Source organism: Periplaneta americana, chromosome 6 (assembly GCF_040183065.1).
Source record: "Periplaneta americana isolate PAMFEO1 chromosome 6, P.americana_PAMFEO1_priV1, whole genome shotgun sequence".
NCBI classification, from domain to species: Eukaryota; Metazoa; Arthropoda; class Insecta; order Blattodea; family Blattidae; genus Periplaneta; species Periplaneta americana.
Window position 1 is genome coordinate 6,774,195 of NC_091122.1, and position 27,025 is coordinate 6,801,219.

At 35.7% G+C, this 27,025-nt stretch overlaps 1 protein-coding gene across 1 annotated transcript; it reads left to right on the forward strand.

Moving 5' to 3' along the window:
• Positions 1-514: 514 nt before the first annotated feature.
• On the forward strand, positions 515-26,706 carry LOC138700931 (lipase 3-like). The gene is made up of 9 exons (XM_069827371.1): positions 515-5,330; positions 7,061-7,160; positions 10,293-10,491; positions 12,638-12,752; positions 13,823-14,066; positions 16,309-16,479; positions 19,396-19,480; positions 23,603-23,757; positions 26,256-26,706. Exons 1-9 carry the CDS (start codon positions 5,290-5,292, stop codon positions 26,409-26,411), a joined length of 1,266 nt encoding a protein of 421 aa, XP_069683472.1. The 5' UTR covers positions 515-5,289; the 3' UTR covers positions 26,412-26,706.
• The last annotated feature ends 319 nt before the right edge of the window (positions 26,707-27,025 follow it).

The window sequence follows — 27,025 nt, forward strand, 5'->3', positions numbered from 1 at the left end:
ACCTCGATCACCGGACCTAACCCCACTGGATTTCTTTTTGTGGGGAGACGTGAAACGTTTTGTGTATGAGATACCGTTCGATACAGCAGAAGACTTAGTTGCTCTCGTTGTTGAAGCTGCACATGTTATTAGAGACAATGTTGGCCTTTTTGAGCGTTGCAGACACTCCATAGTACGAAGGTACCAGTTGTGCAATGCCTTCAATGGACGGCAGTTTGAACACCACCTCTAAAACGACAATTGGTCTTGTTCTTTATGGATTATACTAACACTTACGTACACAATAAACGGCGCATCTGCCAAAGTTTTGTCACTTACAAAAGATATTTGTTTTTACCTCCTCTATTATCCCTGAAACGTTGTAAACGTTATTTTTAACACCCTGTATAGCAAGTAATATAAAGTATGCACATTAAAACTAAATGATACATCAATCTTCATTAAACTACAGTATTCACTTGATTTTAATCCTTGCTTTCTCCGTTTTTCATAAATGGCGCTTGGTCCACTCTGAACCCTTCAATTGTGGAAAATATCTGGTAATCTCAGTATACGTTTTACAAGTTTCAAGCAAAGGAAGGTAATTAAGGTATATGTACACCCACAAAACGCAAAGAATGACGAAAAATTAGAATTTTCAAAATATAACTATTTTAATAGAGAATTCACTCCCCTTTAATTTGATATAAGGATTTTCGATTTATGCCTTATGGTTATTCAGATAAGTCCCATTTTCCAAAATTCTGCGTCATCAGCCACGGTCACTTCTACGAAGATCAGTCCAAAAGTAATACACGGCATTTTTTTAAATTTATTTTTTATTCTAAACCTTTCCAATTTATGGAGGTCATAGATACATCCTTCCCTCTTGTATTCAAATTTAATATAAGTCGTTCCCGTGAGTGGCGCCAGAGAGTAGCTCAGACGTGTTGGTCCAGACTTTTATCGTGCAGGTATACAGGCCCTCATTCCAAGGTGGGGTAAGGCAGTTGAAAGGTGCGGGGATTATGTGGAAAAGTGACGTATTGTTCCTGAAGGATGTATCTACATTCTATGAAAATAGCAAAGCTGTAGGCTAAAAATGTAATTTTTAAATAAATATTGTGGATTACTTTTGGAGTGATCCTCGTAGCAGTCAATCCCCTCGTCCAGCATTGCTTGTAAAATAAACTTCTTTCTAGTCCCAAAATAGATGCATAGATATCTGGGCATGATCATTAGATTGAAAACACGTTTATACATAATGAAGTAACTTATAATCTTTTAGTGTTAATCATAAAACTGTAAATTGGTGTGTCAATGATGCTGTACGTCATTTTAATAAGAGTCCAAAAGTAGAAATTACAATTCTGAGGAGGATGGGCATAAACCCTGGGACAAACACCATCGCAGGATTTGTTGCATCAATGGAAATAGGGACAAAAATGCCAAAAAACATTCAACACCTGAAGTTAAAACAAAGAGGAGGTATTTGAGAGGCAGAAAGAAGCTGAAACTGGACCGACATGAAGCTGCTTAAGGGGTGACATATGATGATGGAGTCTCATAGGCTCCGGAAGTTTGTGGTTCATTTCCTGTAAATAGTAATTTTAGAATATTTAATTCTTTTAAACATGATATCTCAGTCAAATATGGTGATACCAAGAAGATATTCGTGTCATTTTGAAGCTTGAAATGTCCTCTAGTGCCTGACAATGAGTAAAATAACATTAATATAATTAATAATTATCTATGGATTTTTTACATAATATATGCAACATAATAGTAATATGCGTTACAAGAGCGGTATGTTGAAGTTTTCATGTTCGAGGAAAAGATTGAAAAAGCGAAACGTAGTTGAGCTTTTTTAATTTCCGAGAACATGAAAACAAACATACCGCTCGTGTATCGTACATTATTTTGTGCGAAGATCGTTTATTACATACCTGAAAGAGGAATTTCTAATTTGTTGCAATGAAATCTCCATCTTGGTTTCTGTTCAATGACGGCAACTTTGGAGAACAAATATATCTATCTTCAACATTGTTCCTATAAAATGTTTTCTGTGTTTACTATACTGCAGCAGGCCGTGATATACGTCTGTCTTTTTCCCCCCAGTCTATGATGAGTCTGGAATCTTGTTGATTTTTTCAAGGCTTCCTTAATGTTACTTGCATTACAAATGCAGTAACTTTTGTGGAATTGTAGAGTTTACTTAATTTTTGCAAATATTTAAAAACAATAATTAACAGTGCAATTTAGGTGAAATTGCAGTGGTAAGTTTCCAATTTATAATTATTACTATATTGAAAGTCAATGTTTTTTTATATTTGACTTATTTTAAATTAAATTGTAATTGTATATATTCGACCATGTCTATGCATACACTATGCCATCGAAAATAAAGTTCAATCCATCCATCCATCCATCCATCCATCCATCCATCCATCCATCCATCCATCCATCCATCCATCCATCCATCCATCCATCCATCCATCCATCCATCCATCCATCCATCCATCCATCCATCCATCCATCCATCCATCCATCCATCCATCCATCCATCCATCCATCTATCTATCTATCTATCTATCTATCTATCTATCTATCTATCTATCTATCTATCTATCTATCTATCTATCTATCTACCTACCTACGTATCTTAAAAATAATATGTTAAAAGCCTAAAGCAGTAAAATGAATATGACGCTTAAGCGGTAAGAATAGGGAAATTGTTATGTGTGTTACGTTGGGAATACTGAATGTGATATTTCACACTTACCGCGTATTGGTTTTGTGCGGAAAGCAAGCAAATACGCACGATCTCGCATAAAATATTATTGTAAGTTACATTTATGGTAATATTTAATTAATGTAAATGAAAATAAAAAATAGCTCTATGTCAGACTCTAAAGAATGGTTTTAGCTATAAAACAGTGAAAAAAACTGTGGCTCTATCTTAAAAACTGCATGAGCTATCATCTTTCAAATTGCATGTCAAAATTATAAACAAAATAATTTTTATAAACAATTTAGACACAATTTCAAGGGACCTGTTCACTTCATTCTCTTTCTGGTACCATTCTCAATTGTATAAAAATTTTACAGAGCAAAATTATGCAAGACAAAATTTTTGTATGTAAAGGTGTACGTACACCTTTAGAAACAGATGAAGTAAGAACATTATGAATATAGAATTTGTAAGGTAATACAAGAAGAGAGACTCTACACAGATGCCAGGAAAGCGGCACAGAAAGCTGCTGACTGTACGACGGCAGGTGCTAACCAGGTATGTCAGCACATACCGACACCAATGCAGACCGGTAGACGCTTCCTGCATGGATCAAGGAACGTGACCGGAAGCCCAAACCACGCTACGTCTTATCTATAAAATCACTGTCATCATCGTGTAGACAGGCCGTCGCCGTCATTGTACGACGTTTTATCAACTGCTATGACTCTCTAGCGTCTGAATGAGATGAAGGTGATAATGCCAGCGAAATGAGTCCAGGTTCCAACGCTGAAAGTTACCAAGAATTTGCTCTCATTGTTTCAATTACAGTCATTGTCATCATAGTTATCATCAGTTCTGAAACCGTTACACTTTCAGTTGCATAACAATCATTATTATCAACGTTACAATAATCACCACCATCATCATAATCATCGTCGCTATCATGAATGGCGTTGTCAAAACTAATGTCAGTGTTATTATTAATGACGTCATCGCCATCATCCAATGTCATTATCGTTGTTATAATAAGTATCATTTTTACACATCATCAAAGTCATTATCTTTATTTTTCTTGACATTTTTACCCTTACAAATGCTTTAAGGAACCCACAGTTTCATTGCCGCCCTCACATAAGCCCACCATCGGTCCCTATCCTGTGCATGTTAATACAGTCTCCATCATCATATTCCACCTCCCTCAAATCCATTTTAAAATTATCCTCCCATCTACGTCTTGGCCTCCCCAAAGGTCTTTTTCCTTCCGGCCTCCCAACTAACACACTATATGCATTTCTGGATTCGTCCGTACATGCTACATGCCCTGCCCATCTCAAACGTCTGGATTTAATGTTCTTAATTATGTCAGATGAATACAATGCGTGCAGTTCTGCGTTGTGTAACTTTCTCCATTCTCCTGTAACTTCATCCCTCTTAGCCCCAAATATTTTCCTAAGAACCTTATTCTCAAACACCCTTAATCTCTGTTCCTCTCACAAAGTGAGAGTCCAAGTGTAACAACCATAAATTACAACGGTAATGTAACTGTTTTATAAATTCTAACTTTCAGATTTTTTGACAGCAGACTAGATGACAAAAGTTTCTCAATCGAATAATAACAGGCATTTCCCATATTTATTCTGTGTTTAATTTCCTCCCGAGTGTCATTTATATTTGTTACTGTTGCTCCAAGATATTTGAATTTTTTCCACTTCTTAGAAGGATAAATCTTCAATTCTTATATTTCCATTTCGTAGAATATTCTGGTCACGAGACACAATATTATACTTAGTATTTTCAGAATTTACTTCCAAACCTATCGCTTTACTTGTTTCAAGTAAAATTTCCGTGTTTTCCCTAATAGTTTGTGCATTTTCTCCTAACATATTCACGTCATCCGCATAGACATGCAGCTGATGTAACCCGTTCAATTCCAAACCCTCTCTGTTATCCTGGACTTTCCTAATGGCATACTCTAGAGCAAAGTTAAAAAGTAAAGGTGATAGTGCATCTCCTTGCTTTAGCCCACAGTGAATTGGAAGTGCATCTGATAGAAACTGACCTATACGGACTCTGCTGTACGTTTCACTGAGACACATTTTAATTAATCGAACTAGTTTCTTGGGAATACCAAATTCAATAAGAATAACATATAAAACTTCTCTCTTAACAGAGTCATATGCCTTTTTGAAATCTATGAATAACTGATGTACTATACCCTTATACTCCCATTTTTTTTTTCCATTATCTGTCGAATACAAAATATCTGACCAATAGTTGATCTATTACGCCTAAAACCACACTGATGATCCCCAATAGTTTCATCTACATTTCATAGTAAGTCTTTTACTTCATCAACAATTCAATCAATAATTCAACTACTGGGTATTTCATAAATCATTCAGTCAATCATCAGATGAATAAATCATTAAATATACTAGCATACATACATGGAGATTCCACTACTTGCAAAAGGAGAATGTAGCTATCAGCATTTCTGCCGTAGAAGCAAGTTACGAATTGCTCACCTGCTGATGCTAGGGTTTCACAAGATATAAATCGCGTCTCAGGCAGGGGTTATGTTACAGTACAGATCTTCGCACAGTCTGGAGAACATTCGGTGAGTTCTGTGTACTTTTAAATGGAAATTTGCTACATGTAAATATAGTATTTCCAAAATTACATACTTCATTTGTCTAGTTCATAGTTTCTCAAACTGTGGTTCGCAAAACCCCTGGTGGTTTGTGAAATTTTGCAAGGGGTTCGCTAAAATTTTTCTCTGATGACGGATTTTGAGTTTATTGTTTTTAATAATAATAATAATAATAATAATAATAATAATAATAATGATTACTTACTGGCTTTTAAGGAACCCGGAGGTTCATTGCCGCCCTCACATAAGCCCGCCATTGGTCCCTATCCTGAGCAAGATTAATCCAGTCTCTATCATCATATCCAACCTCCCTCAAATCCATTTTAATATTATCTTCCCATCTACGTCTCGGCCTCCCCAAAGGTCTTTTTCCGTCTGGCCTCCCAACTAACACGCTATATGCATTTCTGGATTCGTCCATACGTGCTACATGCCCTGCCCATCTCAAACGTTTGGATTTAATGTTCCTAATTATGTCAGGTGAAGAATACAATGCGTGCAGCTCTGCGTTGTGTAACTTTCTCCATTCTCCTATAACTTCATCCCTTTTAGCCCCAAATATTTTCCTAAGAACCTTATTCTCAAACACCCTTAACCCATGTTCTTCTCTCAAAGTGAGAGTCCAAGTTTCACAGCCATACAGAACAACCGGTAATATAACTGTTTTATAAATTCTAACTTCAAGATTTTTTGACAGAAGACTAGATGACAAAAGCTTCTCAACCGAATAATAACAGGCATTTCCATATTTATTCTGCGTTTAATTTCCTCCCGAGTGTCATTTATATTTGTTACTGTTGCTCCAAGATATTTGAATTTGTCCACCTCTTCGAAGTATAAATCTCCAAATGATAATAATAATAATAATAATAATAATAATAATAATAATAATAATAATAAAAAGATTTGAAAGAAGTAAGTAAAATAAATTTTAAAGTTAATAACTGGATGGATATATATAAAAATAAAAGTAACACTAATGATAAAATAAAATAATAATAATAATAATAATAATAATAATAATAATAATAATAATAATAGTAATAATAATAAAAAGATTTGAAATAAGTAAATAAATTAACTTTTAAAGTTAATAACTGGATGGATATAAATAAAAATAAAAGTAACAATAATAATAATAATAATAATAATAATAATAATAATAATAATAATAATAACAGTTCCGATACACCTTAATCAACAAACGTCTTCTCATTAAATAAAATCGGGTTCGAACCTTGCTCAATCCCATGATTATAGTGGACGAAAAATTTAAGAAATGTTTCTTTTTAATTTACAATTTCTTCATATTAAAGAAATAGCTCAAAATTACGAAATTTGTATTAATATTTTGATTCAGACGATAAATAGATGACTAAACAGTTCGACAAGAGTTTCAGGAATAGTGCTTTCGTTGTCAGTGAAAAAAGTTAGTTGTACTGTATCAAGATGTTTATTTACTCTTAATTTCACAAGTAAGTTATTGTATTCATTTTTTCTAGTTAACTGCATATTAGAAAAATATTGGAAACAATAGAATTCCCGATACCATTCAGAACTTTGTAAAACAATCAATTTCAATGACAGTTCAAAATTTAATAACCGCTGAGCTTCTGGTATGATCTGGAAATAAATGTGAATAAATTGTCCCACTATATTTAGTAATGTAATATCAATATTGTTCACTTTATCTATAGGGAAAAGATGTCCCATCTCAGCCTGGGAGCCGTAGTGTTTGCTGTGGTACAGCTGGTGCGATGCTGCGAGGGATATAATTCGGATGAATTCCGCCCAACGGTAACGCTAATCTTATTGGTCAAATATTGGCTATATACAGGATGAACCATAAGTTATTTCAGGGGGTTATTCTTTGAGATATTTCAAATAAAAAAGTATAATACAATTTTGTTCGCTTTTGTTTCGTTTTCGAGACAAAAATTGTTGGAAAACCACTGATTAAGCTCAGCCAGTTTAAGGGGACATTGTATTACAATAATAAATGATTGAAAGAATTTTAATTTTGTCCTATAAATGTGCGGTAATTTGATCCTAGCAAATGTAACATTGTAAATTTCCTTTATTCTCGACCATGCCCAAATGTAGTAATTATACACCTGGTAGTAGCCCTTTAATGGACCTCATTAAAGTACACCTATTCATTAAAGTTCAGGTGTTCCACCAATCAGAGAGCAATATGAAAACGCAAGTATCGATTATTCTCGGATATCCAATCGAAAGTGAACTAGCGAAACGTCACGGAGGCTGGAAATCCAATACTGTCGCAGAAGGTTATGTTCTGTTACTATAATAATTAGCGTTAATTGTAAATAATATTCAAATAAATTCAATTTGTCATCTCGCTTTTCAATTTCTAATTCAATTTCAAGGTTATATCAAGATTAATCTTTATTTTACTCTCTAGATTATATCAAGGTCAATGACATCCGTTTCTCGGAAAAAAAATCAATACTTTCGCGTCTGCGCATATCTCACAATTTACGAGATATTGCACAGTCAGATAAGAATAACATGAATACTTATGAATAATTTCAAGTTAGAAATATGGTCGAGCATAAAAAGTCGTATGAAACTTGCCTATAATGGTAATTGAGACGCTCGTATGAAAATTATGAAACTCGCTTGCGCTTGTTTCATAAACATACTCGCGTCTTCATTACTACCATTATAGGCTCGTTGCATAATGTACTATTGTATAACGAAAAGTCATGGCAACTAATATAAAATAAATCAAGAATTTTGTCTTGTAATTTCATTTAGTCTATCGATGGTATATTTTCCCGTATTTTTCTTAAAGGGACACTCTACTAAAAATGACAAATTTTGAACTTCCAAATGTTTTTGGCTTTTGATTTTCTTCTATTTTCTTCTATAAATATTTTCAAACCCAACTTTTTAATAGATCGCAAAATTTAAGCTTTGTTTTTTTGGTTACATTCATAAGACATAGAGAAACTTTTCTATGCATTTATTTTATGAAATATCTCATTTATTCGCTTTCAAATCTTTTTTGAACTTTTGAAAATTTTATTTTTCTATAATTAATGGAAAACAATATTAATAAAATAAACTAGCAGCATTTCTCACAAATAAATTGCATAGAAATATGCAGCTCTCTCATAAATACTTGCAGTAAAAATTTCATCCAGATTGATTAATATTTGACATAAAAAATTTGATGTTGAATCAAGAATAATAAACTTATGGAAAATGGATTTGAACGTAAAATTAATATTTATCTAACACATCCCTATTAAAATTCTCCTTTGCCAAATTCATCTAGTAAATTCAGGGAGCCAACTTTAGTACAAGAAGTTACTAGATTTGTAATAAGAAATTTGTAAAAAGGAATTCTTTTGACAGTCTTCTTCCTTAATTAAAAAATGTAAGTATATTTGTAATCAAAATTGAACTAAATACATTTGGGGTATGAAAATATATGTTCTATAGACGTGAAATAGTCAATAAAAATATTTTGGAAAATTTTCATGATTTTCAGTGGAGTCTCCACTTAAGATGTTCATTTCATTTAGTGTTCTGTCCAAGGGAGATCTTTCACTGCAAACCCAGCTTTCTCAAATGTTTTCTATTTTCTACCTACCTCTTTCCTTAAGATATAATCACGTTTATTAACTCGGATTGTATGTTCTTTGCTATTGAATCATATTCAGTGTCCACACCCATTGGTTGGCACATACTAGGGCCACATTTCCTCGATTGGGACACTCAGAGTTATGCCGCTTCGGTTTTCTTCCTCTCTCTATTAGCATTGCATCATTCCGTTTGGGTCAGTTTGGATTTAAACGATTCCTCTGAGCTCTTCTTTCATCCGACATGCGTTTTTTGCATTTTGACATGAATTTTACCTGCAAATATTTCGATATTTTGATTTCAGTCACTCATTTGTTTTTAGGATTTTCACTTATAAATTTTCACAATCCGTTTATCATCATCATCATCATCATCATCATCATCATCATCATCATCATCATCATCATCATCATCCTTCAGGAAATAGGCCTCTGTAGACCTGTTTCGGCTTCATCTAGCAGTCTTCTTAAAGGTCTTCCTGGTCGACGATATCCTCTAGGTTTATACTGCATCATAATTTTTGGGATTCTTGAATTTTCCATTCTTTTTACATGATTTAGCCAATTTAATTTGTATGTGTTGATTTTTTTCTTCTACTGACTACTTCTAATTGTTCTAAAATTTCTTCATTCCTTTTTCGGTCTAAAAGAGTATATCCTGCTGTCCTCCTCAAAAATTTCATTTCCGTTGCTTTGATTCTGTTCATGTCTTTTTTCTTTAATGTCCAAATCTCGCTTCCGTATAAAAGGAAGGTAATGCTAGTGTATTATATATTTTTATTCTTGTAGACTTTTTTTTACTAATTTAGCTTTTAATGCATTGTTTATTATTCCTAGAATTTGTGTAAATTTGGAGATTTTCTTGTTCACATCTTTTTCATTTTGATAAGATATTTCACAACCCAGATAATTGAAATTTTGTACTTGTTCGAGGCATTGGCTATTGTGTATTATCTTACTTCTGACTGAGTCTTGTCCTAAAAATGCCATTACTTTTGATTTTTGTGCTGAAATTTCCATCCCAAAATCTTTTAGTATTTTATTTAATGTATACAATCCTCTTTGTAATTATCCTCTGAATTGGAAATTATGACTTGATCATCAGCAAAGAGTAAGGTATTTAATGTTAGAACACAGGTTATTTTGATTCCTGATGTTATTAGCTCATTATCTAGCGATATGTGGTTACATCTCGATCAGACAAGTCCTTTGAGGCCCATATCATCGTCCTACAACGTTACAATCTGAAGATATACTGACTTGAAAACACGTGACTCGGCGCAAAGTTTTCAGTGAGCTCTGACTGTTTTTCACCCTACAGCCGGACCTGATCAGAAGCCACAACTACTCCGTGGAGTCCTACAAAGTCATCACGGCTGACAACTACATCCTCGCGATGCACCGGATTTCAGGCAGCCCTAAGGCGGGCAAATGTGAACGCAAGCCGGTGGTGTTTTTGCAGCATGGGATGCTGGGTAGCTCGGCGGACTGGGTCATCCTGGGACCAGAGAAATCCCTTGGCAAGTTGCTGCTGTTCTAACTTCCACATTAATTGAAAGTACTTATTCAATATACAGGGTGTAACGAAAAAAGTTGTCAAACTTTGGTTCTAAAAAGTAAACTATATTACGATTGATGCTTCATAAAATACATCATTACCATAATCGTCATCATCATCATAGTCCATGAAATACCAGTAGCCATCTATTCTATTACCAACTTACATTTATTAAACCGATTTATTGATATAAGGCCTACCATTTAGAGCAGTGATGTCAAAGGAAGCGCATTTTTCTGACCTTGACGTCGTGCGCGGGCATCAAGCGCTGGTATGGAAGGAGGAAGGATTATGTATATGAATAAGCAGCCTGTTGGATTAAGAAAACAGTGGTGCACAAACTTCAGACGGAACGTGAAATTTTTATGTCGTTATTTTTATATGGCTTCTTTCTGTTTAATATTATCTATATTGTCTGTAAAACGAAAGTACTAACACTGATTTCTTAATATTGCACTTGTGTTTTAAACGTTAATAAATAATAAAGAGTTAAAATGGACTATTCACATAAATTCCATAGCAGTAGAACTAAATTGTATTAAGTGAATGAAAGACATCATTCATAAAGAAAGTGATATCCCAAAGAAAGAGATTGAGTATGACATGATAAGTTGGAATTTATATTGATGGTATCTTATAAAAGTAATCAATAAACTAATCAAAACAATATTATAGTACAAAGCAAAGTTACCTAGGTATATGTTTCAACTGTAACTAATATTGCATAACGAAACTATTATCGCATTTTCCTTTTAAGGTGATATTGGTGAGCAACTTCCTATCATCAGAATATTAAATTATTTTCTCGAAATCTGCTGAAGCTATATAGCTGACGTTTTTATAACACTTGGGCACATATCTCTTGTCTATGATGTAACAGTAGTTGCTTTGTTAATTCATTTCCATGCGAACATTTTAAAAAATTTGTAATACACTATCTTCAGTAATACGTATTTACAATATATTAAATTCACGAAAACATTATTTCAGTACCTGTAACGCTACTAAATAAACCTATCTTAAAATTTCAGTTTTCTGTCAAAAAGTTGAGAAAATATTTCTTTTGAATAAAAAAAGCACTCTTGTCAAAAATGAGCATTAAAATTAAAACTTACATCCTTATAATGCACTTATACTTCTCAGAAAAATCTAAAATTTAACATGGATGCAGTTTTAATAAGTTCTCTTCCCTTTATCTATTGAATCAGTGCTGGCCATCCCTGAATATAGCTCGACCAAGCGGCATATACTACCTCTCTCGTCTGTCTCTTTCCTTTCCGCTGTAAAGCGCTCAGGCTCTCCTGGGCTCTAAAGCGCGCGCTTGCCCGTATGGGCATCAGTTGACACCACTGATTTAGAGTTAGATCTTACGTCGTCAAAGATTTGTACAGCGTAATTATGTTACCTAATACCACGTGACAACTGACAAGCAAACATTCTGATGGAGGCAGATAAAAAAGTAATTTTTTTCTTGCACCATGTTAATAATATCAAAAGAAGTGCTTTTACAAATTGGGCCACTCGACCGCAATTACGAGACCGTCCAGAAAGTGATTTTCCCTGGGGCCGCTTACAAAAAAAAACACAATTGCATGAAAGATTTATTGAAACAGATACAGCAATTGTTGCGCTCTTTGTCAACATATACCCCACTGGAACTGAGATAGTTTTCATACTATGGTATCAATTTTTGTATCCTTGTGTCGTAGAAGCCAGCCGCCTGGGATCGGAACCAGCATTTGACAACCGTCTGCACCTCTCTGTCTATCACATGATATTACAAATGTCTCAGCTCCGGTGGGGAATATGTTGAAAAAATCTCAACAATAATTGCTGTGTCTGTTACAATAAATGTTTCCAATGAAATTGTGTTTTCTTTCTCTTAAAGACCCCTGGCGAACTTATTTTTTACGGCCCTAGTAATTGCGGTCGAGTGGCCAAAATTTATACAAGCAAGCACTTCTTTTGGCATTATTAACATGGTGGAAGAAAAAAATTAACTTTTTTATATGCCCCTATCAGAATGTTTGCTTGTGAGCCCGTCTATTTAATAAAATTTCTTTAGTGCACCAAGTTCTTAATTAAAGGGAATATACAACTTTCTTCAGGTTACCTACTGGCGGACCAATGTTATGACGTCTGGCTTGGTAACTCCCGTGGCAACAGGTACTCCAGGAAGCATCGAACACTGTCCACAGAGGATTTCAACTTCTGGGACTTCAGGTAGGGTACTAATTCCAACCTATCTTTGCACAGTTAGTAATCTTTTATTATGCATCACTTTTCGATCACAAGATGGATGGATGGATGGATGGATAGATAGATAGATAGATAGATAGATAGATAGATAGATAGATAGATAGATAGATAGATAGATAGATAGATAGATAGATAGATAGATAGATAGATAGATAGATAGATAGATAGAGGGATGGATGGACGAACGGACCGACAGACAGACAGACAGACAGACAGACAGACAGACAGACAGACAGATAGATAGATAGATAGATAGATAGATAGATAGATAGATAGATAGATAGATAGATAGATAGATAGATAGATAGATAGATAGATAGATAGAGGGATGGATGGACGGACGGACCGACAGACAGACAGACGGACGGATGGATGGATGGATATGATGGATGGATGGATGGACGGACGGACGGACGGACGGACAGACAGACAGACAGACAGACAGACAGACAGACAGACAGACAGACAGACAGACAGACAGACAGACAGACAGACAGACAGATAGATAGATAGATAGATAGATAGATAGATAGATAGATAGATAGATAGATAGATAGATAGATAGATAGATAGATAGATAGATAGATAGATAGAGGGATGGATGGACGGACGGACGGACCGACAGACAGACAGACAGACAGACAGACAGACAGACAGACAGACAGACAGACAGACAGACAGACAGACAGACAGACAGACAGACAGACAGACAGATAGATAGATAGATAGATAGATAGATAGATAGATAGATAGATAGATAGATAGATAGATAGATAGATAGATAGATAGATATTGCCTTAAATTTTCTAGCAATATCCTTAACATTTGCGCCGTTTTCAAGCCGTTGAGTAATATTTACTTTCAGAGAATTACTCAGACATGAACGTGTTTGTTTTTGACATGATATCTCACCACTATGCGGGGGCCTAGATTCTCGTCACAGCAGACCACGTTGTACCGTTTGCTGCTTTCCCTAGACTCAAACGCATTCTACTAAATCGGCGGAGCAGTGCACAGTGTTTCAAATGTTGCAGTTGGCACGAGATGGGTTTATACGACCTGCCCGCCGAGATAGACTACATTCTGAAGAAGACGCACAAAAAGCAGCTGTTCTACGTCGGACACTCCATGGGCACCACCATGTTCTACGTGCTCATGTCCAGGAGACCCGAGTACAACAACAAGGTGGTCCACATGACCAGTCTAGCACCCGTGGCGTACATGGAGCACGTCAGAAGTCCCCTCATCAGGCTGGCCAGCAAGCTACCCGGTCCTAATGTGGGTAATATTTCAGTTCTCCTTCCTTAATATTAGGTGGTCTCATAAGAAGCTTTTAAACCATACTCGCCTTTTGCTATTCGACATACAAAATTACGATAAACTTCTATATATATAATTTGAACTGGTAATGGAAATTATGAGAAAACGGCTGAACGGATTTTAATAAATGACCCCTCATTTTGAAGCTTGGAACTCAAAGTTTTTCAGAAAAATAGTAGTTTTCAGTGAAATGTCAATTTTCCTACATAATTTTCCTACTTTCCAAAATCCATCTTTCGTAAGTTTTGAGAACTAGGCCCTAATTAATTGCATTTCAGAATAAAACAAAACACACTACAATAAACAATAGACTATTACACGAAGGCCATGACCTGCAGGACTGCTGACATAGAGTTCAGATGGCTCAGATTCTTTCACATCATAATATCAATATATCGACTTTAATTTGTGCAATTTTTTTATAACGTATAAAAAATAATTTACAGATCTGATTCTCTGGTCTCTAGTTTTCCGAGTAGAGTTGTGTATTGGATATTAAGAACTACAAAACTTAAGAATAATTGATGACATTATTACCATTAAAAATGAAATATTATTACAGTTAATGCAACACATAATGGTATACTGATGATATGAAAGTGAAACCTTTTGGGGCTTTAAGTAAGTAGACGCAGAGAAAGAATATTTTACATAAATCTTCATTTCTATAATTTACTGAGTGACGTCTATATATATGTTACTGAAAACTATAAAACTTACGTAAAGTAACAATATTGTTATCAAAATGAAATACCGGTACTTTTATAGTTATTAATCAAGTAGTGTAGGTCTTTTTCATATATTTAATGGCAGTGTGATATAGATATTTATATGTCTGATTCTCTAATTTTCCTTGGTAGTAATTGAGTCATGCTTCCTATTTTAGCTGCGTCTTTAAACTACATCAAAATTAATTTCATATTTCTTTGGTTTAATTGATTAGATTTGTAATCGCTGCCAAGCATATTTTGTTGTAGGGAAAATAGCATGCCATTTCACTTCTTGCTACCGTGATGAGTAAGTTTATTTCCCGCAACCAGCAACGAATGAAACACTGAAACTGCTAACGTTTTACGATGGACAATTTTATTTAGGGCGCATATAAGATTCTACAACTCTGACATATCATTCGCCTCATTTTCCACATCTCAGCAATAGATTCCTCACAACAGCCTATATTACAGAAAATATACGGGATAACATTCATTGTTATATAAATTAACCAGCAGTATTTGGTAGATCAGTATTGTCTGGGGGAAGCGAAAAAATTACAATTCCTAAGAAAAAAACCAAAAGGTATTACTTTACTGATAAAATAAGAGACCTACAAGATTTTGTAGTGTCTTGATCACCTCAGCAACATCTCTTAGTGGGAAAAAGTGATTCTCCCCTCTATATTTCAGAGTAGTTCACGAAACATGCAACAGCTATATCAAGATGCTAAGTCTTTTCTTCAAAGCATGACAAACCTGACATTTTCTTAACTTTCACCTACAATCCGCAATGACCTGAAATAGCTACTGCATTACTCCCACGTGAAAAACTCGCTGATCGTCCTGACATTGTTACTTGCGATTTCGCATTGAAACTCAAGAACTGAAGACGGATAGGTTCAAGGAAAAGTATTTGGCATAAAAAAAAAATATTCATAGGGAGTATGTTTCACTATTATGGAAGCAAATAACTTTCAAAATATCTGGTATTCTTCATTGAAAATAAATCTGAACAATTTTTATTTGAACTTCTTATGAACTCAGTTTGCAGTTTTTGGTGCACAAGCCACTAGTTCTTCTATAAAACGAGTACCTGATAGTTTTTCAGTAATTTAAGTACTCAAATGCATATTACGGGTATTTAAGAAAACTTAGACTGCACGATATTCACTAGGGTGGGGTGGAGTAATTCGGGTATAAAAAACAGCCTTTAAGTTCAGAGACCCATAGCCTGTTACCACGACTATTACACCTTTACTACGTCATACTATTTTTCATCAATAAAACGGTACGGAACAACGTGCTTCAACCAATCATGGCTGCTTATCCCATAATTTTTATCACCTCCCGTTTGAATATTAGCTAAAGTTTTGTTCAATAAAACGTAATTTATACCCAAATTACCTGACTATACTCAAATTACCCCGAAGCACCCTATTTTTTTAACATGTATCGAATTTGCATCCATGTTGTATTTTCTGTTGTAGACCATATTGGAAGTGCTGCGGTATTTTGGAACTGGCGAATACCAGCCCAACGCGGACCTATACAGGGTGATGACGGATACAGGGTGCCCGGCAAGAGTCTTCAAACAACCCAAGTTGTCTAGGAACTCCGCCTTTCTACTCACGGGATATGACCCCAGCGAACTGGAAAAGGTACGTAACCATGGTGGCAACATTTCTTAGTTTGACATCATCTCCGTACACAGTGGTGTTCTGTATCATTTTAAATTCTTTTCTTACTTACTCCTTTACTGAATAGTTAGGATTTCGATTTGACATGGCAGTGAAAATGTTTAATAGCCTTACTATGGATATAAAATATCAAACTCAAAACATAAGATTATTTAGGGCCAACTTAAAGAAGTACCTAATTTCTCACGCCTTCTATTCTGTAGGTGAATTCATGACATTCAAAAACGCTTAATGAAATTGATACTAAAACTTTGTGTTGTACTAGTAGACTATATTGTAAATCTCTTCTGTATATATTTCAACTAGACCAGCTGTGGCGACAATGTGATCGTGCGCCGAGCCACTGTGTAACCTGCAACGTGCATAGCACCTATGGAGGGAGGCGGACATCCGAAGGGGAAGTGAAGCTACTGTCTGACTTATTAACGGATTTTCATTTTCCTTACGTCAAGCACTTAAATATAATTTTATACAGTACAAGGTTACAAACTAATATTTAGTACGTGTAACGTTGTTGTTGTTGTTTTCTAATGCCAGGCGTTTGACAATAAAGTCATTTGACCTCTTGCACTCCAATATTTTTCAAAGATATTATCATGACCAGCCACTGAAGCACAGATTCTGAGGTGTTCCGAATCCATTTCTTGGTTTGAGTTGCACAATGGACAGTTAGGGGACTGATATATTCCAATTCTATGCAGGTGTTTGGCCAAACAATCATGGCCTGTTGCCAATCTAAATGCAGCTACAGACGATTTTCGTGGTAACGTAGAAAGAAATGAACAAGAAAACATAGGACACATTATCACAACCTAAAATTAACTGTCTTCAGAATGTCTCTGCGACAGAGTTTCAAAATCAGGAATTATGTCACTTACTGCCAGTCGTAGTTGATCACGAAGGTATTTGTCTGTCAGTCGTGATCTAAATTTGGTTTTTACTATTTTCATTGTTGAAAATAATTTTTCACAAACGTAAGTTGTAGCGAACATGGCTTCAACAGAGCAAGCGAAAGAACGAAGCTTCGGATATTTATTTTTGGCAAAGATTTGAAAAGTTCAACATTTGTCAAATCTTTACATCTAGCTTTCATTTAACATCACATTGTAAATCTATGAGTTTAAATTGAAGATCTAACCGCATTATTCGTCATCTGCTGAAAAGGATCGACGTACAGAGATGATGATGATGACGATGATGATGATGATGATAATAATAATAATAATAATAATAATAATAATAATAATAATAATAATACTTAACGTTTCAATGTTTCATGAGTGACATGTACTATAATGCCGTTTTATGTTATACAACCGTTTTCCTCGTAATACTTGAGAACAAATCATGCATTTAATATTCTCATCATATTGACAGCAAAAAAATGCGTCCTCCCATCCTACTTGATACTTTCGTTTTTCTAGAGGTACATGGTTTCGAGAGAGACATTGCGACGATACGCCACTCGCAGGTCAGAAACAAATAAAATTGGAACGGAGTTTGACTCCAGTGAGTGAGAGGGTGGGGATTGGGGGAGGTAGGAAGCAAGAGAAATGCATAGCTAACATTTCGAGCCACAATGTGCTCGCGAGTCACATTTTCGCCACGACTGAACTAGACTGTGACTGTAAATGAAGACTTTATAGTACTATTAAGATTTTTTTGTTTGTTTGACTTGTTCCATATTCTAGCTGTGAAGCAATGTACAAATAACATGGAATGTTAATAAATACAATGCAATACACCAAAAAAGTGACCAAGATAACACATGCTTTCTTATTCTATCTTTGTGCTGTTTGTAACTCAATATCCATTTATTACTGAGAATGTTGTCTAATAAAATAGAACATTTGCCATCATATTCATCAGGACTTTCATTCAGGGAATTGGTCTCTAATACCATTACAGGTAATAATAACAAAGCTGTAGACAGACTAATATGTTTTATCGGATAACCGGATGCCTTTAATCGATTATTTAACCGGTTAGTCGAATTAATCGATTTTAGACAGTGTTGATACTTAAAATCTGGTTTACTCCATTTGAAATGATTACAACAACAAGCATCAACTTAACCACAATGTATGTCAGATAATGATAGACATTTCTAGCAGCAAGTGAACAGTGTTTTTAAAAATAATTGTTTTAATCAACTGATTTTAATTAACTGTGCATAAGTGTTCTATTCGTATTTTAGGTTACTATTAATTGATAATGGGTATTTATTATATCATTTATTATATATTTGTGAATACATAATGAGCATGGCGATATTACACGTATCCATTTGGCAGGGTTAACATGCAGTATTCCGCATACAACTGAAGATGGCACACACAAGTGCCGAAAACGTTCATGTAAAAAAATTAGTAAATATTATATAATTAGATAAGCACAGACGGTTCTATTTAAACTTTATTATATTTCATTGGGTGATTTAATTCCCAATATTCTCAGTCAATTTAAGATAGCAATACATTATGAGAGTAAATTATTAAAATAATTTTAGTTTTGTCCTTTAAATGTCCAGAAATTCGATCCGAACAAAAGCAACCTTTCGTTCTGCAAATAAATTCTACAATGTTACATTTGTTCGGATCAAGTTTCTGCACATTTAAAGTACAAAACTAAAATTCTTTCAATCAATTATTATCATAATACACTGCTCTCTCAAATTGACTGAGCATATTGGGAATTAAATCAATGGCTTTTCCAAAACACGCTATAAAATTTGCGCTACATCATACTTTAAATATAATATATTCTCTAAATGATTATGACGAAAAAACCTATGTATTTATGTATCCATCAATACAAATTATATCATGTACTACACAAAAGCAAATCTGTAATATGTGTCATTTCTGCTACATACAGGATGAGCTGTCACTCGTGTTGGGCCACTTTCCATCGGGAACCTCAACTAAGACCGTCCTGCATTATGCCCAGGAAATATATTCACGTAAGTAGAAGACACACCTGGGGGGTCACTCCATTGCATATAGTAATAGCATTAGTGACGAAACATGTTCCTAAATGAAACTTTCATAATGCCGTAGTAGTAAATGATAAGCTTCCTAATGTAAATAACTATCGAAACCATTGTAATTAATGTAATTCTAATGAAAGAAAATGTCAAGTTCCAAGACACGGTGGATTACCCAAAAGCCTGATTCAAATCAGGAAATGTCAAGTTCCAAGACACGGTGGATTACCCAAAAGCCTGATTCAAATCAGAAAATGTCAAGTTCCAAGACACGGTGGATTACCCAAAAGCCTGATTCAAATCAGGAAATGTCAAGTTTCAAGACACAGTGGATTATCCAAAAGACTGATTCATATTAGGAAATGTCAAGCTCCAAGACACGGTAGATTACCCAAAAGCCTGATTCAAATCAGGAAATGTCAAGTTTCAAGACAGTGGATTATCCAAAAGCCTGATTCATATTAGGAAATGAGAAGCTCCAATACACGGTAGATTACCCAAAAGCCTGATTCAAATCAGAAAATGTCAAGTTCCAAGACACGGTGGATTACCCAAAAGCCTGATTGATATTAGGAAATGTCAAGCTCCAAGACATGGTAGATTACCCAAAAGCCTGATTCAAATCAGAAAATGTCAAGTTCCAAGACACGGTGGATTACCCAAAAGCCTGATTCATATTAGGAAATGTCAAGCTCCAAGACATGGTAGATTACCCAAAAGCCTGATTCAAATCAGGAAATGTCAAGTTCCAAGACACAGTGGATTAACCATAAGCCTGATTCAAATCAGATGCCAAGTTCCAAGACACGTGGATTGCCCAAAAGCCTGATTCAAATTAGGACATGTCAAGTTTCAAGACACAGTGGATTATCCAAAAGCCTGATTCATATTAGGAAATGTCAAGCTCCAAGACATGGTAGATTACCCAAAAGCCTGATTCAAATCAGATGTCAAGTTCCAAGACACGTGGATTACCCAAAAGCCTGATTCAAATCAGAAAATGTCAAGTTCCAAGACACAGTGGATTATCCAAAAGCCTGATTCATATTAGGAAATGTCAAGCTCCAAGACATGGTAGATTACCCAAAAGCCTGATTCAAATCAGGTAATGTCACGTTCCAAGACACGGTGGATTAACCATAAGCCTGATTCAAATCAGATGTCAAGTTCCAAGACACGTGGATTACCCAAAAGCCTGATTCAAATCAGGACATGTCAAGTTTCAAGACACAGTGGATTATCCAAAAGCCTAATTCAAATCAGGAAATGTCAAGTTCCAACAAACGGTGGATTACCCAAAGCCCAGATTCATATTAGCAAATGTCAAGCTCTAAGACACGGTGGATTACCCAAAAGCCTGATTCAAATCATGAAATGTCAAGTTCCAAGACACGATGGATTACCCAAAAGCCTGATTCAAATCAGAAAATGTCAAGTTCCAAGACACGGTCCATTACCCAAAAGCCTGATTCAAATCAGAAAATGTCAAGTTCCAAGACACGGTGGATTACCCAAAAGCCTGTTTCAAATCAGGAAATGTCAAGTTTCAAGACACAGTGGATTATCCAAAATCCTGATTCATATTAGGAAATGTCAAGTTTCAAGACACAGTGGATTATCCAAAATCCTGATTCATATTAGGAAATGTCAAGCTCCAAGACATGGTATATTACCCAAAAGCCTGATTCAAATCAGAAAATGTCAAGTTCCAAGACACGGTGGATTACCCAAAAGCCTGATTCATATTAGGAAATGTCAAGCTCCAAGACATGGTCCATTACCCAAAAGCCTGATTCAAATCAGGAAATGTCAAGTTTCAAGACACGGTGGATTACCCAGAAGCCTGATTCAAATCAGGAAATGTCAAGTTTCAAGACACGGTGGATTACCCAGAAGCCTGATTCAAATCAGGAAATGTCAAGTTTCAAGACACGGTGGATTACCCAAAAGCCTGATTCAAATCAGGAAATGTCAAGTTCCAAGACACGGTGGATTACCCAAAAGCCTGATTCATATTAGGAAATGTCAAGCTCCAAGACATGGTCCATTACCCAAAAGCCTGATTCAAATCAGGAAATGTCAAGTTTCAAGACACGGTGGATTACCCAGAAGCCTGACTCAAATCAGGAAATGTCAAGTTCCAAGACACGGTGGATTACCCAAAAGCCTGATTCATATTAGGAAATGTCAAGCTCCAAGACATGGTCCATTACCCAAAAGCCTGATTCAAATCAGGAAATGTCAAGTTTCAAGACACGGTGGATTACCCAGAAGCCTGACTCAAATCAGGAAATGTCAAGTTCCAAGACACGGTGGATTACCCAAAAGCCTGATTCATATTAGGAAATGTCAAGCTCCAAGACATGGTCCATTACCCAAAAGCCTGATTCAAATCAGGAAATGTCAAGTTTCAAGACACGGTGGATTACCCAAAAGCCTGATTCAAATCAGGAAATGTCAAGTTCCAAGACACGGTGGATTACCCAAAAGCCTGATTCATATTAGGAAATGTCAAGCTCCAAGACATGGTCCATTACCCAAAAGCCTGATTCAAATCAGGAAATGTCAAGTTTCAAGACACGGTGGATTACCCAAAAGCCTGATTCAAATCAGGAAATGTCAAGTTCCAAGACACGGTGGATTACCCAAAAGCCTGATTCAAATCAGGAAATGTCAAGTTCCAAGACACGGTGGATTACCCAAAAGCCTGATTCAAATCAGGAAATGTCAAGTTTCAAGACACGGTGGATTACCCAAAAGCCTGATTCAAATCAGGAAATGTCAAGTTTCAAGACACGGTGGATTACCCAAAAGCCTGATTCAAATCAGGAAATGTCAAGTTTCAAGACACGGTGGATTACCCAAAAGCCTGATTCAAATCAGGAAATGTCAAGTTTCAAGACACGGTGGATTACCCAAAAGCCTGATTCAAATCGCAGTCACCGTGAAAGCTTAATAACTCATATTATAAGAGTTAGTTAACGAATTTCACAGCAAATTCTAACAAATATAAAACCCCTACGAGTTTATTAAAAACTGTCTTACTGTAGCAGCTGACGAAATACGTCCTGAGAGACTAATAAATTTACTTACAAATTTAGCAGCAGAATAGAAGAAATGAGCTTTGGTACTGAAGGTAAATTAGAAACTAAAATAAATAGGTTTTGTGTGGTTTTCCTTTACATTAGATGAAATAACTGGTTAGCAACAATGCAAAATTAATCGTATTCATCAGGGGAATTTATTCTAAATTTTTTCGATGTTGCGATATTCGTTCAAGCCTTACAGATTTTCATCTCTTTTGCCTTCTCACACTTTCACTGATATACAGGATGATTCCAGAGACGGCTAAGGAAGAGATGACTAAGGACTTAATAAATAAATTGAAATATGAATTAGAGGAGTGTAATAGGAAGTTAAATAAGACGATGAAAATAAGTGAGGAGTATAGTGGAGGAAGCTAGCTAGGATGGTGAAGTATAATATTTAGTGAGATCTGAAAATGAAATGTACACAAGAAACAGACATAATAACGAACATATTGGACAATAGTGTAATATGTTTTAGTAACAAGTATTATTAGAAACAGTGTGTGTTGATATAAGTGAACTGAAAATCAAGAGCAGAGTCGTCAAAGTGTCAATTTTTAATGATCTAAATTACGTTGTTAAATTTTAAAGGTGGGAATACTGATCAATTTAAATGGGGTCGAAAATTAAATTATAAGAACGTTTACAAAAGGATATCTGTAATGAACGTAATTGTGGCACCGGATACAAAATTGTGAGGTCCACATTACATGGATGTAAATGTTGACATCAAATATATAATATATATCGTATCATATGACAGTTTTTGCTCAGAATGTCTTCAGAAATAGCTCCGTAAGTGGCGGTAATTTCTAGTGAATCACCCTGTATAATTACGACGGTGATAATGAAGTGATGACAAAGATATTAATTGTAAATGGATGACAATTATTTTTATTGTGGTAAAAATGATTTTGTTGACAACTATGATGGCGAAAAGCGACACTGGTGATGGTTAAGACCGTAGTCATGGCGATTCTGACGGAGATGTTCATGTCACTGTGTCCAGCTGACGGTGGATTCAGGGAGTGGGACACCAGGATCCAGATCTTCAGGCCGTTCTACGTCATGCATGACGGCGCTCCCCCGTCGTACGAGTTGAACAAGATCAGCGTGCCTGTCACCCTCTTCTACAGCGATAATGACATATTCGTAGGGGTAGAGGTAAGTACAAATCAACATACAGATAAGTAAGTCATTTCTACGAATTTTAATTTTAATTTACTTACTATTGTATGGACTACTATACAGGGTGATTCATTATTACGTGTAAATACTTTGTGAGTGTAATGTAGAGTTGAAATTAAGACTACAACGTTCTATACAACTTTTTCTCAAAACCTTTAATTCCAGAGTTAACGCTATTTTGCGTGGAACGTGCGCTCCCAAACAAAGAAAGGATAACACGCCAAATGTAAGCTAATTATCATTTTCGTACAGTGCATTTGGACTTCAATACAACAACAACCAAAGTCACTAAACCCATATCCTTGGCAGTCCACTTATGCACGTTTTGTGAACTAAAACCAAACACAGTAAAGAATGTAAAGCAATTTCTTCTAGACTTTACACATTTGCACAATTCTTAGTGCAATGCATGTTCAAAGTGCTGTCCCTTAACTTGAAGTCCAGAGGGTTCGTGTCCGGTGATCTGGCTGGCCAAGGAGTTGGCCCTGCGCGACCTATCCATTGACCTGGATACGCAGCATTGAGATACGCCCTTACGTTGCGGCAGTAATGCGCAGGAGCACCATCGTGCATAAACCATAAGTTCACTCGCGTTGCAAAAGGGATATCATGTAGCAGACCCTGCAATTCGCATTCCAATAATGCGCGGTAGATTTCCCCAGTCAACCGCAGAGGTGAACTCGAGGTCCGAGTAACTGATTCCCCACAATACCACACCAAATGTGTGGGAGAACAGTAATGTCTATGCAGTTACTATGACGTAGGTGCCATCTAATGGAACTCTGGCACTAAAGGTTTTGAGAAAAAGTTGTATTGAACGTTTAAGTCTTAGTTTCACCTCTACAATACACACACAAAGTATTTACACGTAATAGTGAATCACCCAGTATAATCAAGTAATCTTTATGGTTAGAAATACCAGAATTTCCTGCTACAGCGTCACGAACCCTCCTTCACACGATTAGAAACGTATAGGAATTTCTAAGGAAATTATATCTCAAATCTTAAGCAAGAATTAAGAACGACACAACGTCCAAATTGCGGGCTGATTCATCTGAGAAAACAGAAAGGACAAGGGGTAGAGAATTAATCGAATCTCTACAATTGCGTGAAACGTTTACGCTGTTCGTGATTGTTATTGTGAGCATGGTTGGGATTTGAAATAGAAATGTGATATTTCTTTTCATTTCTGTCTTCATACTTCCCGCATTTAAATTTCACAAGGCGGAGCCTTCTCGTTAACTACTTTATAATCGCTTCCTCATTTCAGGAGGCCTAGTCTGCAGACAACAATGCAACTGATAGTCGAAACGATTCACACATCAATATGACGTCAATTAGTTCTTTGAAACTGTAATTAATAATAATGTCATTATGTAATTCATAGATTTCAAAAAGGCATATGACTCGGTTAAGAGAGAAGTTTTATATGATATTCCTATTGACTTTGGTATTCCCAAGAAATTACTTCGATTAATTAAAATGTGTATCAGTGAAACGTACAGCAGAGTCCGTATAGGTCAGTTTCTGTCAGATGCGTTTCCACTTCACTGCCGGCTAAAGCAAGGAGATGCACTATCACCTTTACTTTTTAACTTTGCTTTAGAGTATGCCATTAGGAAATTCCAGGATAACACAGAGGGTTTGGAATTGAACGGGTTACATCAGCTGCTTGTCTATGCGGATGATGTGAATATGTTAGGAGAAAATCGACAAACGAATAGGGAAAACACGGATATTTTACTTGAAGCAAGTAAAGAGGTAGGTTTGGAAGTAAATCCCGAAAAGACAAAGTATATGATTATGTCCCGTGACGAGAATATTGCAGGAAATGGAAATATAAAAATTGGAAATTTATCCTATGAAGAGGTGGAAAAATTCAAATACATGGGAGCAACAGTAACAAATATAAATGACACTCGGGTGGAAATTAAACACAGAATAAATATGGGAAATGCCTGTTATTATTCGGTTGAGAAGCTTTGAGAGTTGCTGTCAAAAAATCTTTAAGTTAGAATTTATAAAAGAGTTATATTACCGATTCTTCTGTATGGTTATGAAACTTGGTCTCTCACTTTGAGAGAGGAACATAGGTTAAGGGTGTTTGAGAATAAGGTGCTTAGGAAAATATTTGGGGCTAAGAGGGATGAAGTTACAGGAGAATGGAGAAAGTTACACAACGTAGAGCTGCACGCATTGTATTCTTCACCTGACATAATTGCAACATTAAATCCAGATATCTGAGTTGGGTAGGGTATGTTGCGGGCTTATGTGAGGGCGGCAATGAACCTCTGGGTTTTCTAAAAGCCATTAGTAAGTAAATAATAATGAGGAAGAGGAGGAGGAGGGGAAGAGACATAGCATGGCATCCGCACAAACCATAAACATTATCCGAGAAAATATACAATAATGCCTTCGTCCTCAGTATTGAGCGGTGAAGATATGAATGTTACAACACAGTGATCATGTTCCAGGATGTGCAACGCCTGAACCGTACGCTGGGCCACTCTGTGGGGGAGCACCACATCCCCGTGCCCACATTCAGCCACATGGACTTCATCTTGGGCAGAGACGTTCGGACCTTGGTCAACGACGTTGTTATCGCAATCATCGGCTCGTTCGCCTTCTAGAGGGCTTGTCTGTAGTAGTTGGTTTATTACCTAAGGAGAGTACCTGAAATTGGGCCGGCATGCAAATTGGACCCATTGTATTTTCAGTGCATTATGATAATTAAACGATTGAAAGACTTTTAGATTTATCAACAGTAATGTCACTAGACGTTTTGATTTATCTAGAGGAAAGCAAAACTCGAGTGGGATTTAATTTACTATTACACGATTAGAAGAAAGTATATAAAGATTAGAAGTAACGAAGTGCTCCAATACAATAAAATATTAATTGACTTACGAAAATACAACTGTCTTCAAATGTATTATTGTACCATCTCAACATTACAAATATTACGCCAGATGCATGCTAGATGGCAGTAGTGAGCAATGCCTTCTCGTCGAGAAGGCCTCGATCTATTATACACGATGGCAATGTTACTAGTCAAGAAGCCTTTGTTTATTCAGTTTCATTTTTATTAAAACAGTTGCATTCCACTTCAATTACCCGAATCCCAGTAATCAACGTCACTTGACAGATGATTTTCAATAAATCTTAATATTAAACAATCTCTGATACGTGACTATCCATAATATCATATAGCAGAAGCTATAACATAACCTAACTAATATACACA

Bases quoted from the DNA above. Each gene is read 5' to 3' on its own strand.
- LOC138700931 (XM_069827371.1), top strand. From the start codon at position 5,290: ATGTTACAGTACAGATCTTCGCACAGTCTGGAGAACATTCG. The intron at 10,492-12,637 runs GCAAGTTGCTGC...AACTTTCTTCAG, and splicing joins GGGACCAGAGAAATCCCTTG to GTTACCTACTGGCGGACCAA. The intron at 19,481-23,602 runs GTAAGTAGAAGA...CACTGTGTCCAG, and splicing joins TGCCCAGGAAATATATTCAC to CTGACGGTGGATTCAGGGAG.